At 48.6% G+C, this 19,343-nt stretch overlaps 1 protein-coding gene across 1 annotated transcript in view; it reads right to left on the minus strand.

Annotated features, from left to right (window-relative positions):
- The window catches only part of LOC142892703 (uncharacterized), a 113,989-nt gene that overhangs the window by 24,096 nt on the left and 70,550 nt on the right, over nt 1-19,343 (minus strand). Inside the window, exons 3-5 of the mRNA XM_076032950.1 lie at nt 6,359-6,403; nt 2,535-2,542; nt 1,740-1,766 (exon numbers count right to left, since the gene is read on the minus strand). Of these exons, the coding sequence (XP_075889065.1) occupies nt 1,740-1,766; nt 2,535-2,542; nt 6,359-6,403 (80 nt within the window). The remainder of the gene's footprint in view (nt 1-1,739; nt 1,767-2,534; nt 2,543-6,358; nt 6,404-19,343) is intronic.

The raw sequence follows: 19,343 nt of genomic DNA on the forward strand, positions 1-19,343 counted from the left end.
CTTACGAGTGCGTGTGTGCTTTCAGAGGAACACTTTTATGCACAACGCTTTGTTTCTGCAGCTACTTGGCGCTCGGCATTCAGGGCTAATGATGTATACTGGTGTAAGAGGCCACTCGCTACAGAGAGAGTGATTATTTTCTCAGCGCAGAGAGAGAAATATGAAACATGGTCAGCATGAGCCAAAACAGACCGAACTGAAACGATGATGTGAAACAACCCTTCCTATATGAGCAGCAACTCGTAACGCTGTCGTATGGACTGTATATACACTACAGTCTCTCTTTCTCTCTGACACACACACACACACACACACACTGACCACTTGCACGGCTCTGGCCTTTGTTACAGAGCTCTGTGTAAACAGTGGGGCTCTTGGATGGGGTTCGCACACATCTGCACGTACAGACACAGACACAAACAGTCATAGCCATTAAGAAAAACGAGCAACTAGAAACGTTAACGTCTGAAAGTCGATCGCGTTGTTGCGCTTGTGAGAAATAACAATATTCCGTCCACGTTAGCCGCCGGCGCAAAATTAATCGACCCGATTTTATTTCCCCCCCCCCCAACTCGTACAAGTTAGAGCCACCTGCGTTTTCAAGCGTCTATATGGGCGAGCTGCACTCATGTTGAGGCATCATCACGGGCGGCAGTGTTGTTTGGAAGACATTGCATGAGAATATCAAATTTACCAAACGAGAAAGTGCCACCACAAAAACAATTGGGCTTTTAAATGGGGAAGCATCATTGGACAAGAGCACATGTTCCCCATCTGGGCTAAAGAGCAACGGCGCACAACAACTTTCTAATGTGGATGGACGGTGACCGAAGAAGAGCAGAGTCACCGGCAAACAAACACGGCGGTGCACGCACGCACACACACACACACACACTCGCGCGCACCCTCCTCCCGTGCACTCCGTCCACCTGTGTATAATTAGCAGCAGCAGGCATTTCCCGTCAACAGGGCCGCGCCGTGCCAGGCAGACTGGGAATCAGACATGGGCCGAGCCTCCTGGGTAATGCACTTCCCAAACAATTCCCAGTGAGACGAAACTGGACGCCGGGAACAGGACTCTGCTTTAGTTCACCCTAACCCTGTGTGTGTGTGTGTGTGTGTGTGTGTGTGTGTGTGTGTGTGTGTGTTGCCGACACACATTTAAATGCTTCATGTGTTTTAGGTGATGTTATGGGTCCAACCGCTGACAACATCCCCAACTTCCCAAACCGGCGGCCGCCGAGAGACGTTTTGTCTCAGCAGCCTTCGCGAGCGTCACGAGCGACCGCTAGAGGCCGCTGTATCTCCAGAAAACACAACCGGCGACCCTGCGATTTGCCGCACGCCTCTGGTTGGGAATCGGCGATGCGTCCGTCAGAGCTGGAGATTCAGAGTGACGTCACGTCGCCAGTGTCCACTTCGTCGGCAAAAGTCGCGGCCCTGGTTGGGTTTTCATAATTTCACTGTTGCTGTGCTGAAGGTAGATGGTTTTACTGATCGTGTTCTTCGGAACTTGCGAGGCAGGATACATCATGAGTGAGGACAAGCTGCAGAGACTTAAAGGACTTGGCAGAGTGACAGGGATTATCATAGAGAACGTAATTGTTTTGAATAGAGCAGAAGAAGAAGAAGAAGAAGAAGAAGAAGAAGAGGAAAGCTGAAACAACAGATTGAATCCAGAAAAAAAAAGTGATTGGCTGAACTCAAGTGTGACAGGATAAATAACAAATCAAATTTACCGGGTATCCATCCCGTCCAGATTTGCCCTGGTGAGGGTTAGAGATTAAGGCAATTATGAAGCATTTAGATAGGTTAGGACAGAAAACAACAGCCAATCACAACGCGCTGTGTACGCATTAACTCATTGCATGATCTTGAATACAAGGAGGACAAGGAAATAATCAAATGATGAACAGGGTTGAGAGCAGCCCTCTGAAAGTTCACAGTGGGATTTTACTTTAAATCTGCTTTCTACAGCTACAATGCTCAACTAATTACATCTTTGTTAAATTTGATACAAAGCCGATCGCCATACTTGCGATGTGGAAATGTTGAAAATGAATTTGGATTCATGCACAGTTAATTCAGCTGCAGAATTGTGTGTTTGATTTCACACCATTAGCCGCTCAATGTTTAAAAAAAAATAAAAATAAAAAATAAAATCAAAAAAACAATTTCAAAATAAAGAAAAGAGAAAACAATAGAAATGAATCACCTTCAGGTAGATGACAATGTTTTTGTGATTAAAGAAGAAAACAAGGGCAAACCTGTGCACTCCTCCACCTGGTGCACTGCGTGCGTTTGATGCATTCGCCTTGTGTGCGTGTGTGAACAGAGGCAGCAGTAAGAGTTCCACTGAGAGCAATAACTCGCTGCTCAACCATCACCAGAAACACACACAGCGTCAGGGAATCTGTGACAGCTAGACCTACAGCATGTGTGTGTGTGTGTGTGTGTGTTTGTGTGCTTATTGTATCCTGCCCTGTGAATCACTTGGTTTCAATACTACCTGGATGAGATGAAACTGTACTTACAGGAGGTCCTGCAACAGAAAAGAGAGAGAGAGAGGGAGGGAGTGGGAGAGGGAGAGAGAGAGAGAGAGAGAGAGAGAGAGAGAGAGAGAGAGAGAGAGATCAGATGTTAGATATGGAATCCTGCACATCTCAGCTAACAAGACAACAGCAATGCACAATGACCCCTCACTTTTTGCAGCAGCAGGAAGAGAGAAGTGGAAGAAGTGAAAGGAACAACAACAGCCACATTAGCAATAACACATTTTCTCTTTCTCGCCGGCGTCGCAATTTTACAACTGCGCTCTCTATCATTTCCGCTGATCGGGGTTAACACGACGTGTAATGGGAGCAACGCCTTGATTCAAGGGCCACGTATTGAGGATTTCTGGCAGGGGATTGTCCGATAATGCAGAGAGGAAATCCCGATGCTTTTGGCAATGTAATACGACCTTTTGTGGTGCCACATCATGCGGCACGGAGCCATTGGCTCGAGATAAACGTATCGGGTGACCTGTGAATGCTAAAAGAGAATATTCATGTTTCTGAAATATGCCTTTTTTCCATTTCAGTTATTAGTCTATTCACAATTTCCACTTAGACAATGTCGAGGTCAATACAAATACACTTTGTGTGGTTGTTGTTCTTAATTAAGTCTGCAGCTGATGTTGACAGTTTCTGAAGGGACAGGCTCATTAAATCCAGTGTCAGGTTGTGGCGAAGACATTTCGACAAACAGCCTCACAGACTCAGCTGTCCACTCTCTGAACGGGACTCAACTTGCACTCTCTGTTTTCCCAGCCTTCGTTTTTAATAAAAAACATGATGAAAGTCCACCGCTGGTTCGTCTTGCTTTTTGCTTTCATGAGAAAAAGTCCATTTGGGGAAAATAAATAAGCTCAAACCCTTCGAGAGCTAATTTATCCATTTGCTATTTAAAGCCTTTCCATTAACGACTGGTTTTCGATGGATCTGATTTCAATTTGAAAGCCAGTCACGATGCCAATATGTGATTGTTAACACATTTGCAGCCCCTGGCACGGCTTGGAGCAGCACCACAGCGCTGGCACAAGACGGATCATCAGCGTTTACGCAGCATTGAACATTGATTGAAAACAGACTGACTCGTGTGTGTGTGTGTGTGTGTGTGTGTGTGTGTGTGTGCGTGAGGGTGAGGGTGGTGATGGGGGGTATTTGTGGTATTTTGTTACCGTTCAAACACATAAAGGGTCCCTCTAGTGCGAGCGGAGTCAATTTGAGCCCAGAAATGTGCCGTTTGGAAGGGTCGGGGGAGGGGCAACAACAAAGATGAAAAATGAAGGTGGTGGCAGCAGCGCGACATGACGAATAAAGGGGCAAAAAAGGTGTTGGGCTTTATGGGGCACGACGACCAAGTCAGTCACCTTCAGCCGCGTCTAGACACCGGGACAAAGAGCTTCCAGAGTCCAGACTGTGTGTAAACAGCTGCCAAAGGCGAAGGGCGAGCGTCAAGCCAATGAACTTGAGACAGGTGTGTGAGACTTTCTTCAAGAAACGGGAGCAGGGAAAACAGGGAAACTGTAGAGTGTAGAGACTACGTGAGAAAAAAAAAAGTCCCAGGCCGCAGAATAAAAAGCAAGAAAACAGAGTGCTGGAGATGCGAGTGACAGCTCGGCAACGGAGCACTTTTGTCTGCCTCATTTCCTGTTTTTCCAACTTTTCTGTCCACACTAAATTTTTCCCCTGATTGAGCACGGAGACACTCTTCTTGTAAAAAATGTTAAATGGCGTGGCGGCGGCGGCGGCTTCTTCTTCGTGCCATCAAACCCCCGCGCCGTCACCCCGGCTGCAACACCACAACACAAAAGTAAACAGGAGGCAGGACGACGTAAACAGACGACCATCCTGCGGCAAACATCCAACGGCCCCGGCGACGATTACCACCACTCCAAGCTGAATAACTTAACAGCGCGACCCTTCCAGTAATGATGATCCTCCCACAGACCAGGCGGCTGGGAGTAAACACAGGCCCTGATTTAAGACTCCGTTTAAAGGGACTTTCTGCTGATGGCTGCCTGGACCTGCTGAACTCAGATGGATTTTCAGTAATCTGTGTTGCCCCTCGGGGGTGTGTGTGGGGGTGCGTGGGGGGTAGGACAGGACGGACGGTGAAGACGGAGAAGGTTTAAGAGGAGTAAAAAAAGAAAATAATTTGACGGTATTCAATATTTGCCTTGTTGTCGACCGATCCAATAAAAACAGCGGGAATCAGCTGCTGTTGTTTCACGGCGAGCACCGAAAAACGCCCCAGCTGCCGCGCACGGATTGGCCCTAAATCTCCGGTGTACATTCACGCCTCCGTAAATCATCACAACAATCCCATCCTGCTAATGCCGGTAAGACCCGGCGCTCCAGTAACGTCCGCGAGTGAGCAAAGCTTTGGCTTCGGCGCATTTGGAGGTATATCTTCCGAGAGCTTTGGGGGGACTTTAGGCCGAGAGCCACAAATATTTAGGGCGAGTTTGGGATTTGTGGTGTGCGCGCTTTTCCAGCCTTAATACATAAACTAGCCTGACCTGGCAAATAGAAGGTTTCCAAAATCCTTTTTGATTATTTCACGTATCCTGGAGAACCCCAGAGAACTCTCGGACAGAGGAGGCCGAATTAAATTAAGGAGGGTGAGTCAACGACTCTTCTGATGATGATCACACTTCAGTCTGTTTATGAAGGGTGAACGATGTCACTTAGTCCCAGCACAGGTTGGTTTGTGCCATGGATGTAAATTGATGTCTGCTGTGATTTTGGCTACTTGCTATGACAAAAATCAAAAAATCAAAAAGATTGGGAAATGCTGTGTTTTAACAGCCGTTGAGGGCGCTAAGCTATCCTTTGTGTTGTTCTTTTAACGTGAAAATGCCATAATCCCATTACCCTAACCAAGTTCTGACAAAACAACTGTTACTGCAGCGTCCTTTCAATTTTTTTGCAAGGTAATACCACAAACTGACTTTTCTATGGAGTCCTGCCCAACCCTCCTTAAACATGCATCTCACTTCATCGGCTCACCAGCAGGAGGTACACAGTGGGTTATCCTTGGCCTAAGCAGACTTACCTGAAAATGTTCCTAACTGATCATGTGACACATCCTTTTTATTTGTTGCTCCTGCAGAGCCAGGATTGCCTTTTAAAAAAAAAAAAAAAAAAAAAAAAATGCAGTCATACTGCTCTCTTAAACAACAGTAAAGTAAGTAATGAAGAAATAAATGAAGGCAACGGCGGTCTACATCATCTTTACAGGAACAAGTCTCATTTGCTACAAATACCTGCAATAGTGACTCACAACCAGCTTTCCATGTTTTCCCATCTGACACATATCCTGCAGAACTAATTCACAACAGGCACGTCACAGAAGTCTGACTTGTGTGCGGCCAAGGCTGCACTTCTTCAATGGGCGTGATTTATTTATTTATTTTTTGCAGTCCTGTACGGCAGGAAACAGCGAGGCGATAATTCTGCGAGGAGAGATCTGCGTGGACCGTCTCATTAGTCCTCACTAGTACAGCTGCTACTGCTCAGCGAGCACTGCTCACATCTGGGCAAAGTTAGCACAACCACATGGCCGAGGTTAGCGTTAGCGACAAGTGCTGAAAGGGAGATGGGGACCAACTGCGGCCCCGTCATCCAGCGCATGGACTCGTCACGTGTCACCGCTTCTACCAGCACCGGGAACTTATCCCGTCAGGAAGAGATTGAGAGGGAAAGAGAGAGAGAGAGAGAGAGTAGGGGGAGACATGAGGAGCGAGTGTTTCTTCCAGGAAAAGAGCGGATGGAGTGATAAACAAAAAGAGCAGGTGGTTGGCATCACTTACCAGGTTCCCCTCTTCTTCCCATCCTTCCGCGCTTCCCTGGAGGCCCTGTGAAAACACGAGAAGGGAAAATAAATCCTCAGAGTTTGCATGAATCGGACGCGCTGGTTGCTCAATGCTGACGGTGGTGTTTTTTGCGGCCATGAAGTTTCCGCCAGCTAGCACGTTAAGAAGACGTCACAAAGGCGAAACTGACTTGAGGACACTTCAGGGTGCCAGAGAGACAGATTGAAGAAACAGACAGTGGCAGATAAGAGATTCTGCTGTACTCAAGCGCTAAATGGATAATAAAGTTTCATTTTGCTTTAAAAACAGGAGTTTCAACAGACATCTTGACATTTGATTGTGTAAATTCTTTGGATTTCTACGACTCTTAACAAAAATCTAACGAAGAGTGACATGACTTTGCAGGTTCCTGGACAAACGTTGTGCTGCTCAAAGGCAAACAAACCTCCAGTTAGTGCTATTTTAGTCACGTAGCTACAGCTCGAGGCTGCTTATTGTAACGATGTGCGCATGTAGTGAGCCAAAGAGAGATGGTTGTGAAGCGCTAACATGTTGTTCACCAAGAAAAGCCTTCAGTTGTTACTTTTTTTTTTTATTATGGCAATGTCGCTAAATCCAATCGCAAACAGACTCATTGTTTAGCTGCAGCTCCTTTTAAGAGCCGCTACCAGCAGTTCCCATTTGGTCACAGCTAAGATGATTGAGGTTGGCTGTGGAATCACTGAAATCCTGAGTCCAACAGAGAGCACTTTACTGGAGGCTGGCAAGATGGATGAGCCAGACTTAAGAGTTGAAGCCTTGGCGACGGAGATGCGGCGCAGGGCTAATTCTTCCATCACTGCGGCTGAATACGAGGGCCTTAAAGACGCCATTCCTCACTGCCCGAACTTCACTCAGCCACCTCGGCCTGACCGTGCAGATGGTAGCTGAACCCTGCCACCGCTGTAAAAGCATTTCAGCTGTTGATGGAGAAGTCCGGTAAAACAGCGAGCAGAACAGCGGGAGGGGAAAGCAGGGGACCAAGTGGCCAACCAGAACCAGAACGACTGACCCGGAGCCTCTGACCGCACACTGCTGCTGGACCATGAATCATTTTTTACTGCTGGCTGAGGCTAATTTGCGTCACTCTCTGTTCGGTAAGTGCTAGTTTAGGAGATGGTACAATGGCACAAGACATTTCCCTTCCAACTAGCAACAACTGCTAGTTTTTCTGCTGCCATTCAATCAAAATCCCATGTGATTTTGTAGAATGCAAACATTAGCATGTTGTCCTCATTTTTGTTTCCCCTCTCCTTGCAGACCTAATATATCCAACCCACGGCATTTAAAAACTCCGCACATGATCTTCCAGCTTACTCAACACCTTGCTCTCCATCCTCCCACAACAGCGGCGCTCTTGTAATGAAATCGGAACCACACTGTGCACCGTTCCTGATGCTAAGCACTTGTGGCTGCAGACATGTTTTCCCTATTGTCATTATTGGGGTTATTGTAATGGCTTAATCACTTCCTTCCCCTGCCAAGTCTTTCAAAGGGAGCTCAATCAGGCTCCTCCGCCTCCTCCTTGTGTCCGCCTCGCCCACTTTATCCACACGTCCCTCCTTTCAGTCCTCACCGGCGGCTCACAAACTGTGGCTCTCGCTCAGGCTGAGGAATGTCTGCTAAGCGTCTTTCATTCATTATCTGGTACGGAGTGCCGTTTGTAGGCTGCTGCCAAACACCGTTGGCAATGACATTACATCGTTTAAAGAGTTGCAGCGCCGAGCGCGTGCGCAGCTGTGCACCTAGTGGCGCTCATTTACAGTGGATGTTTGAACAGTTTTAATCATTTAACACCTCTAACCTCCACACCTAAAAAAAAAAAGAAAAAAAAAACCGGCACGGTAATCATAGCAGCAGCTGCACTTCAAATATTCAGTAGCAGGCTATTTCCTTTGCTTTCGTCCCCACTCGTTTCGCCGGCTGGAGCCCCCTGCAGAGACGGGCCAGTCAAGTTGCACAGGGCTGCGGGGCGGAAACTGGGTTTAAAAAATTAAATAGCCAGAAAAAAAAAAAAAATCAAAGTTAAAAACGCATCGAAAGTCACATGAAGACGGACGAGGGGTCTGAGTGGCGTCAGACCAGGGACAGACGATACCGGAGATTTTGGTTTCAATCCAGTCGTCCATGCAGATACTCTTGACTTGAAATGTCATGATCATTGAATCATTTTGCCATTTTGCCGTCAGTTGGAAATATAAACCTAACAATGTCATCAACGCAACAAAAATGACCTTCCATTACATGCAGACATGTGTGAAAAAAAAAAAAAAGTCGCGTCCACGCGCTGGCAGATGGAAACGGAACGGTGGGTGAAAACGATGTGAGACGTGTGCCACACCGAAACGTGGCTCTGTTAACAGACGCTGACACAGCCACCGAACCCACGATTTGGAAAGAGGGCGTTTCCGCTACACACTAAACACACAGAAAACAAAGACGGCGAGTAGCGGGAAAAAAGTGAGTCTGAGGTTTTGTGAGGTTGTGTAGTATTATTGCCAACAAATCTTGAAGCGCCTGCGATACGAAGACAACTCCGCTCGCCGCTATCGTTGTTTTTTTGTGCCGCTGCACGCCGTGTTCTTTCCGGTCACATGACAGTGACGGTGCGATGACGTCATCGTTTTACAAGGAAAAGACGTTTTTCACTGTCCACACGGCAACGATGCGACAACGGCGAAACGGCGTTGTCAGATTTTCCCACTCTGGGACCCGTTTTCAAAAAATACTGTTTCGGGGGACCCAAAACGCCGTTGCCGTGTGGACGAAACGCCGTAACGGTTAAATACTTTACCGTTTCCACCAAAAAACGTTCCCGTGCGGACGGGACCTTAGACACACTTGGAGAGAAGCTGTTGGGAAGTTGAAGTCATTTGACGGACGTCTAGAAGAGAAACTTCAACCAAATTATTGAATCGTATCACGCGAGTATTGATCCGATACCAATACTGGTCTCAGTATTGATACGATTGATTTTCAGACCGGTTTGATCAATCCTACCGCACACTGCTAAGAGATGTAGGACGTGTTCTCTGGACATTCCGCTGGTGGCGAACAACGTAAGGTACGGATCGCCGCGCCTGCTCTACCTTCACAAGCGACAGTAAAAAGCAGGCGTCGGCCTGCTGACAGCTCCCTGGCCGGAGCGCTGGAGGAGCGGGCGTCAGCCAGACTGAAACCACCGCCGTGTGATCGGTCTTGAGTGGCGGAGTCGAGGCGCAGCCGAGCCGGGCGATGACAGGCCGAGGTAGGAGTGTGTTGACCGGAGGAATTAATGGGAAAAACAGAAGCGCTGGAGAGTCCTGTGCGTGTGTGTGTGTGTGTGTGTGTGTGACTGTGTTCAGTTGCTGAGAGGAAATACTTCACATTTTTTGCAGCGCTAAAAAAAGGGAAAAAGATGATGATGTAGAAACAGACAAACAAGCAAACACACAGCGAGGGCAACAACGAGACTCTGCCTTTTGCGTGTCGTTGCCGTGACGAAAGCGGCGAGCGATAGAGAATGTTGGCCTTACAGTGAGAGGCAGACAGAGGATAATATTCTCCTTAATGTGTGTAACTGTGCTATGTCATAATTTGACTTATATTTCATTTCCTTGGTTGCTCTCCAAGGGAGATCGGGGTGATTTATTTTTTCCGCCCCTACAATAAAAAACAGATGGGACGATGCCAACGGAGCACACAAAAGAAGAAAAATACATTTGTACAGTGCGGAGACGGGGAGGACCGGCACCCGAAGACGAGGCCGTCCTTCACCGTTTTGAGAAAAAAGAAAAAAAAAATGGAAGTAGACAGGCCGCCAAAAAAAAATCAAACGTGCATGAAAGGAAACGGAATCCCGGACAAAAATCTCAGAGGGAGACGGCAGCGGACGCGCTCGCCATCTGCGGTCATAAATTCTCTGTAAACAGCGTGATGGTAAACACGCATACAGACACAAAGGCTCAATAAGCGGCGGTGGGGAGGAGGAGGAGGAGGAGGAGGAGGAGGAAGAAGCCGTCAGATGGAAATGTACAAAAACCAGACGTTTGTTCCAACACATTTAAAGGCGTATCTGGCTTCCTCTCCAGCTTTGGGAGGAGAAATGGTCCCCGTGTGACTCTCACTGTTTAATTTATTTACATTTGAAGTTACCGGAGTGACCGATAAAATACGACGTGAAGTGAGAAAGTCAGATGAAGAGGTGAAGGAAAACAGTTTTTCTGGCACAGGAGGAAGGACTGAAAAAAAAAAGAAACCTCCACAAGTGGGAAGCAAGGGATCTTTCTGTTTGGCGAATGGTGCAATTACGATGAAACCCAATTTCCCCTCAAGGATCAGGCCGAGCTCTCACATGTAACCCCCCAGCCATTACTGTAATCACCCATTACATTTAAAGCCACACCACTTAGTATGGCCGTTCAAATTGCCATTTCCTTCCCGATGGATCGTGAAAACAAATGTGCAGCCATTGCGTCCGCCGATTCCGCCCGGGGAGAATCTGATACAGCGCAGGGCTCGCATTAGGAAGGCAATCTGACGGCGACTCGGGGCTGCGAGACAGGAGACGGAAATATTAACGCACCCCAAAGTATTTAGCGATTTAATATGGGCTGGACCCCGAGACGGGCGTGTGGATAATTGTTGCTGTCAGTCGCACAAGAGGTTGTGTATCTGTGACTCACTGCTGTAATCGTGTCAACGAAAGTGCTTCTCAAGAAGGGTTTGAAAGTTCTCGTGAGAGGACATCGCAAATAGACTTATTGTTAGGAAACAACACATTCACCTCTTTCCTGTTACTATCAGAGTGAAACCACAGCATGCCAACCTTCTGGGCCACCGTACAAACATGGTGGAAAAAACATGCCCGCCTCTACACAGGTGGCCCTGCTCTTAATTAATGTCAAGTATTTTCTGAAATTGACAATAACTTTCAGGGGCTTCTATGTGTAGCGACTACAAACATGCAAATGCGTTTCCATTCGAATGCAAGATCCTTTAACATGTCACACAGTGGGCCTCTAGAAACTCGCACTCCTAGCTATAGATTGACACATGCACTGGAACGTATCCCATGTTTCCAATTTTTCCCTCCTTTCAATTCTTTCATCTACCAGCCAGCTAAATACATCTAAGTGGCACCGGGGAGAAACAGCACGGGGTCGGTAAATTGACGCCCCTCCCTCCCACTTCTCACCACTTCTCGGCCCCACTTTGCTTCACCCAACAACTGGGAGCAATAAAGAGCCAAATGAAAATAGCAGAGGGCGACACTCCATGTGCACTGGGAGCACTGGGACGTGCAACTTGAAGTGAAACTATCCGTGCACGTGGTCCCCGCCCCTCTGTCGCGGACCCTCCGGTGCTCTTCCTGTGACGGGGGATAATTCAACCCATGCATAAACGAGGGGTGGGCTGGAATGTGGGGAGACGTAAAGAAGTCAAGGTCAACTTCAAGCTCCCTTGTTTGCTGCAGGCAAATTTTCGTTTTTCGACACATTTAATTACAGTGCTCAGTGCCCCGCTTCCCTCTTAAGGACTTAAAACATGAATGGGTTGATTGAATTCAGAGGGGAAACCAGAGATTTTAATTGTATTATTCTTAGTCACCGCAAAAGAAACACCAAATGTGAAACCGTCCAACAGGAGTTATGGCTCATAAACTGCAGTTGTTTAAAAACTACGGTGGCTCCTCCACGTATTTACCCGAGACTTGATAATACTTGGGTAACACTTCAAGTGTTTACAGATCTGAGATATTATTAGGTGCATCGCCTCCTTTAGGTCCGGCCTGATGTTTGCGCGAGCTGTCGTCCAGCTGTCGAGCCCCGAGAGCCGCTCCAACTCCTCTCCCGATTCGTCCACGTATTTCTTTTTGCGCAACTTGCGCTACGTTCGCAAGACGGCGGCCACATGCTGGGATGTAAACAGCGGCGCGGCGGGGAGAGAAAGACGGCGGATGAGGCTCACCTGGCGCCGACTTCCCCCCTCCGCCGCAGCTGCAGCGGATCAGGCAGAGCCGTGCGGCTCAGACGCGTTTAACGTTCACACTGCGCGCTACCTGTCCTATGACCTCATCAATTACAGCCTCCTGTGTTAGGGTAAGATGTGCAACACATGCAGGCATGGACACCCACTGGCCTACTTTCTGAGCTACGTTGTTAATAGCAGGTACCTAATAAAGGGAGCGTATATAAACAGTGTATTTATAAAAACTGCTTCAAGGTTGGACTTGTGTGTGTGTGTGTGTGTGTGTGTGTGTGTGTGGGTGTGTGTGTGTGTGTTCACAGATGCTGTTCAGCAGACTTGGTTGTAACCAGTGGCTGTATAAGTTCCTGTTTCCTTTCTGCGGTCTCCAACCAGTCTGCCTATTCTGACCTCTGACCCCTGACATCAACAAGGCATTTTCCTCCAGACGACTGCCGCTGACTGGATGTTTTTTTTTCCTCTTCTTGAGATCTGTTCTCTCCAAACCCTGGAGGTGGTTGTGGCGTTGCCAACCAGCATGGCACAAAACAACTGTGTCACTTTCACTTCCACCCCCTTCCGTCCCCCGTTCTGATCCTGATTTTGAACTTCAGCGCGCCGTCTCCACCACGTCTGGTGTGTAGACGCTTCGATTCTTTCCGCAGCACTGTGACACATTCTGCCTCATCCCATTAGCGCAGATAAACGAGCGGCGATAACTGCTTTCAAGCGCCGGCGGAAAAGTTAAGATTTCCCCCCCATCCAGCGTAAAGGATTTACTGCACCACACTTGGAAGTGTTATTATCTCCAAGTGCTCTGATTTCTAGAAATCCTCAGAGATTATGGAAGCCGTTCGCTGCAAAAAAGAAAAGAAAAGGAAAACCGATAGCCATCAGGCACAGATGCAGAGCCCATAAAAATCTAATGTGTTAACTGCTGATTTACTGACACTTCAAAGTGTTGGTTAAGTTTCCTCTGGAGCAAAATGACATCAGCTCCGCTCATAAATACTCCCAAAAATAGACTTTGTAAACCACAGAGAATCCCTTGCAGCAAATATTACAACTTGCCCTTTACACCAGACTGTACATACAACACATGGCACGGCTGTGCACATAATGCATTGCTTGCTTTCAGGCGGATTGCGTACGAATCCGGCAAACGCTCGCACGCGTTACGTACAAAACCTCTGCATGCGCGCAAACTTTGCGTCGCCTGTCGGGTCGACGATATGTGGCGGCGCGCTAAGCATCGCTCAGGCGGAGGCCTCGTGCGTTTGGCGAAACGAGACGCTGAGAGCGCGCCGATACCGAGCCGACCTTCCCGTTTCACTTTTTCCGCGTCCAGGGTTGCATGACTCCTCCGATGCACCTCCAGTTCTCCTGACACGGCCGGGGACGGGGCTGCGTGAAAACCGCCGCGTGTATATGTGTGCGTCAGTCAGTGCCCGCTGCTGCAGCCACAGGTTGTTTATGTCAGGTTACTGATGCATTCTGCAGCAATTAACGTCGCCAGAGGGGGGGGGGGGGAAAGAAGCTCTGCACGTCGATGCATTTGTTTGGGTTTTTCAGAACCTCTGACAGTTTGTTTGTTTCGCGCCGGCCTCGCGTACGCACGCGTTTGTATTTAATAGGACAGTGCGCTGGTTTTTTTTTTTAGGGTTTGTCCTGCGTCAAATCACCTGCCCTCCTCTCTCTGTTGTGGCTTGCTGAGAAGACAGGCTTGATCCTCCACACACAGAGAAGCAGACGGTGGAAAGTCAGCAGGCGTGGTATGACTGAACGCAGCGAGCATCACAGGAGATGACAACGAAGGAAAAACTGAAAATGATGTCAAAGTGAAGGCTCCAAGAAAGCGTCCGTCATTGGCAGTAAAACACAGGGCTAAAGAAGCTGTTTCTGGAGATCTGTAGCTTTTATTCTTTTCTTTTTTCTAACAGTAAATAATGCCAGGCTGCTCCACTGTAGTCTGGGATGAAAAAAAAAAAAAAATGAAGACATGAAAGTTGGTTGCATTATGAGACCTTTGAGTCTGGTCTCAAGAAGCTACTTGAACTACTTTGAGGTGCAACGGTGAGATGAATGACTCCCAGAGAAATTCACAGGAACAACTTCATCAATCATCCCCCTGCATTACATGGCAGCGTGGGGTTTGCCGGCCGTGCCAAGTGATCTGCAGACCAGCCTGATCACAGACGACACAAACCAGCTCTCAGAGGAACAACTTCCACCCCTTCAGAACTCGCTCGCCAAAGCAGCCCGTGCACGTTTTATATTAAAGTCTTTGTTTTGGGAAAACGCCGCGAGAAAGCTCTGGAAAAAGTTGTGTGTGTGTGTGAATGTTTGGACTCTTGCTGTGAGAAAATGTCAATACCACGGACGATTGCCTTATTTTTTGGTAACGGCGGCCCTTTGCGTGACGGCCCTTTAAAACAGCTGATCCCGGATAAACAACCTCCCTGTTTGTTGCGAGTGAATCACTCACACTCAGCTCCGTCCATTCAGGCTCTTGGGACAGTTATATTTCACTTAATGGATTCTGTGACCTCAAATCTTTCCTAAACCTTCAAAATACCTGCACGATCTTTTCATGCTGGGTCTTTATTCATTCATTCATCTAATCGTCGACAAACCCTCGGTAACCGACCGCCGACCACCACTTAAGAAAGTGGACCGGTCAGAACCAATTGATTCAACGTGCTCGAAGGCAGGCGGTGGCAGCTACAAGCGCACCGGCGAGGCGATAATGCTGTGCTGCGAGTGGATCAGTTTGCCATCAAAGATGCTGGAAAACCTCAAAGTCAGAAGTCTGGAGGTGTGAAATCCCATCTCCAGACTCCGGCTGCCCCTGGGCGAGTCCGCCAGTGAGACACACGCACACAAAAGCAGGGTGGGATTTACGGATATTCGCGGGTCTTGGTGGGTTTTATTCAGTCAGACTTCCTCTGACAGACTCTTTAATGGGATGGCGGCGGCGATGTGGCCGGTGGTAATTTGACGAGCGTATTTTCTGAAGCGCTGGCTCCGTCCAGCGCCAGACTCGGCCCAGTGGTGGTCTGTAAAGGGAATAAAACGGTCTTTTATCTTTGTTTCCCTTATTCATTGACACAATGTGGTTCTAGTTTTTGGCCGTCCTGGAACATGTTAAAGCAAAACCAGAGGGGAAGAGGAGGGGGCACGAGTGTAAAAGGGAACAAAGAGAAAAGCGGGTCGGGGGGTTGGGGAGGGGGGGGGGGGCTGATGGCGGAAACATGGTGCTAATTTTTGAAAAAGACGGCATTTTGTCCACGACAAATTTCTGTTAAAAGATAAACAAAAAATGCGCCCTCCGTCTTACCGCCGACATGGCACCGCGCCGCTCATGCTAATAATAAAAAAAGAAAATGAAAAAAAAAACACAAACAGCCCAAATCCCTGGAATTACGTCGCTCCGTCACACGGCTAACCCCTCGCGGCCTCTGTCTGCTCTGGTTTCCTTCTCCTCTTCCCTCACACCTCAGACGGACAGGCTAATTCCAACCTCTGTGGAAGCCAAGGTGAAAGCCGCCAACCTCAGAACCCCCCCCCCCCCCCCACACCGCAGCACGAGGCACTTCACGCATGTAAGTTGAACGACGCGGCAGAGCTCAAGAGCACGAGCTGAACTTGACAAGACCGTGCTTTCTGTTGTACAACATCATAAAACTTAGCTTGCGCCAACTATGTCAGTGATTTTACATTAGCAAACTACAACTACGTGCTATTACACATACAGTCTTGTTACCAGGACAGCACAAATTACTTTGAACACCAAAAAATAAGGAAAAATTGATCATGTAAAATGCAAAAGTTCCGATATAATATGCCAATGTTGTTTTGAAAGGATTCTTTCTTCACAGACTCACAAGGGCCCATATGCTTCTATGGCTGAGGCGACCTCGCTGACATCACATCAGATTCACGGACGTGAAGTCACCTCACACGTTCAAAACTCTTTGGGGATTTGAAAACAGGGCCGATGGAGAGCTTCTCTTTGAAGACCACCATCCGTTTATTTCGGGGGACTTACACATCCGAGTGTGCGTGCGCGGGAAGGCTAATATTTCACGCCGGCCCGAGCTAACGCTAGTGCCGTGTCCCCGCACGTCACTTTCTCTTCCTCTCTCTCCCCCGATGTTACCGTCGGCGTGGCGCGAGCTCCTCGTGTGCGGCAGGTGCAGCGCTTTTTGCCCCAGTGTGAACTTTACGAGGAGGGGGTCACGCGTCACTTTATCCCATTGGTGGCGCCCATATTTGGCGCGCGTCAGCTGCCCGGGTTGCCGGGGTCGCTGCGTGGCTGGGATGGCTGTCGGGCCATTAACACACTTGGTGATAGGCCGGGGATCAGTCTGATGTTACAGCCCGTTGTGAGTTTACATTCAAACAGTCGCGGAGCCGAAAGCGCACCGCGTCGGCCTCCATACGTGCCTGTCCAGGTATCTGGCGGTGTTGTGTTTCTCCGGGCAGGCGGCCCACACCGCAGAGAGACCTCTGCTCTGTGAGAGCGCGGCTTCGAGTAGGTGTGTGTGCGTGAGCGAGCGCGAAGAGAGATTTGTGTCTCCAAAAAAACTATGCTAGCACGCTGCCCCCCCGCCCCCGACCCCCTCCCTACACCACCACCAGCCTTCCCCGCCCCCTCGGCAGCAGCTGCTGCTGTGATAGATGGCTGACACAGCTGATGCGTCCGATAGGCTTCAAGCGCTCTAATGAAACCTAAACACAGCTGGGCACGTCGCAGACATGCGCTGCCGCTCGGCTCGTCCGCCGGCCAATCGCGCTGGTCCGCATCGGTGACGCGACGACCTTGCGCGAAGGTCAAGGTGGGGGGCACACGTCTGCGAAAAGATAGCGGAGCGCAGCTGCGAGGCGAGGATCCAGGTTTTCTCTCTGACGTCAAGAGGTTTAGTAATATTGCTATTGGTGCACTCACACGTGGATGGATGGATGGTTTTAGCACTGACATCAGAAAATTTTATAAATATCTGTTGCACAAGTACTGCAAGTTGCAAACAACAGCTTCTTCACAGTAGCAAGTCGATGCTTCGGAGGTTAAACTTACAGATTTGAAAATTTAAATTCCACAAAAAAAAAATGCTGTTGGACAATGTTGTTTCTCTTTACTCTTGACTGGCTTTGGCAAGAGTACAGCTAGTCTCAACTTCTTGCACCATGGAGGTCCTTAGCTCAAGTGTCCGGTCGGATTGGTCCTCTTGTGATAAAGTTGGTTTGCACAAGTTCAACATTTTTGACTCCATGGGGGATTTTTGGTCCTCTGAAAAGACAAGTTTGGACCCTTTCAATTGGCTGGATGAACATATGAGATAAATCCAAGAAACGTTGACCTCAATCTGTAGTTACTCGGAACAGATCTCATTCTACCACACAAAAACCAGCAGCTACCACGAACGTTAACTCAGAACCAAGGTGCTGACCTATCCCAACCCAACCACGCGTCCAGTCGAGGCGTGAAGTGTCCCGGTGTTCAGCTTGGCCTCAGGTTTCACCGCTCTTGCCCGTCAGGCCAAGTGGAAGACAAAGCCCTTGTCATCACGGAGACCCTCTGACCAACACACGACCCAAACAAACGTGTGTCGTTAGGAGCCAGCAAAAGAAAGAGCTTTGCGTGCGACTCGCGATCAGCTACCCGAGCGGTAAATCAGCAGGTCATACATACAGCAGAGTCACAGCTGGCTTATAAATGGGTGCAGGAAGGTTTACGGCAGAACTTTCCAACAGTGCAGCCACTGTGTTCGTGCGCCTCGCTTCACCTGCTGACGCAAACTATAAATTAAAAAACTACATCTCATCTCTTTCAGTCAAAGCGCGCACGAAAGAATCTCCCTCCAATTCTTGCTCCCTTTGAAACAGTTTGGGGGAAAAAAAAAAAAAATGTTTCAGAGAACAGCAGATTTCCAAGACCCCCTTTGTTTTAGTCGGCCGTTAACCAGGAGCCAATTATCTGTCAGAGATCACAGCGTGGGAGGCGCCGGCTGAACCTTCGGCACCTCGAAATGACAGAGGAGCGCTGATGCAGAGCAGACGCCTCAAGTCACGTCTGGAACATTGTAAAAGTCTGAGAGAATCGAAAAAATCCACTCATCCAGTCATTTACGACTGCGTGCGCTCGCTGACTGGAAATTAAAAGTCAAAAGTTAAAAGACATCAAAACTGGTTTTCAGCTCTCTACTTTTTCCATCCAGAGCAGCCTCGCATGACCGATTCAAAAAGAAGGAACTGGCACACTTACCCTTCTGTTTACAGCCTTCTGCCACACGGTGGGTGTTGCCTGGGATTGCGCCCAGGTTCATAGCCCTTTATGACATCACAAGGGGCCATGTTTGCAGAACACGCGTTTTCTGAGATGCGTCATAATAGGAGATCACTCAGGTTAGAGGCAATTCTTATTCTCAAGACACATCTGTAAGGTAAATTTTGCACAATACAAGACCTCTGAAAGATCGTCTCCACTCTCGCGTGTGTAGTTGGAACTCATCACTGACGGCCAAATCTCTTTGGGAGGACGGCTTCTTTCATTCCCAGCAATTGAGAAGATGTTGATGGGTAAAAGCTATTTTCGAACCCCCGTCAGCGCGGCCCTCTGGTATCTATAGGCTGGGCAGGAAGTTGTGGGCGGGGCTCTGGAGTGAGCGGCTCAGCTGCCGCGTCCTGCCCGCGTGTGCTGCGGGATATCCTCCCGTTGTATGGGACACTTGAGCGACCCGGAAATCCCACGGTGGGTGTAATCAGGGTTGTTCGATCCCTCGGAACACTATTGTCCATTTTGTCTAAGGTGAAACGGCCGAGCTAATTTTAGCGCATTCTGCCGTCACGGCGAGAGATGTGACGAATTTCGACGCCGTTTCGTTTTTACAAGCAACGCGGACGGTCTTATCCCGACCTCCATGGAGTCACGGACTGACACACGTGCACACCCCTGCGCTGATACATCTCACGGCTAACGCGACATCATCGTCGGGCT

The sequence above is a fragment of the Nelusetta ayraudi genome, unplaced genomic scaffold (genome assembly GCF_046127955.1).
Source record: "Nelusetta ayraudi isolate G7.1 ecotype Tasmania unplaced genomic scaffold, CSIRO-AGI_Nayr_v1 ptg000039l, whole genome shotgun sequence".
NCBI classification, from domain to species: Eukaryota; Metazoa; Chordata; class Actinopteri; order Tetraodontiformes; family Monacanthidae; genus Nelusetta; species Nelusetta ayraudi.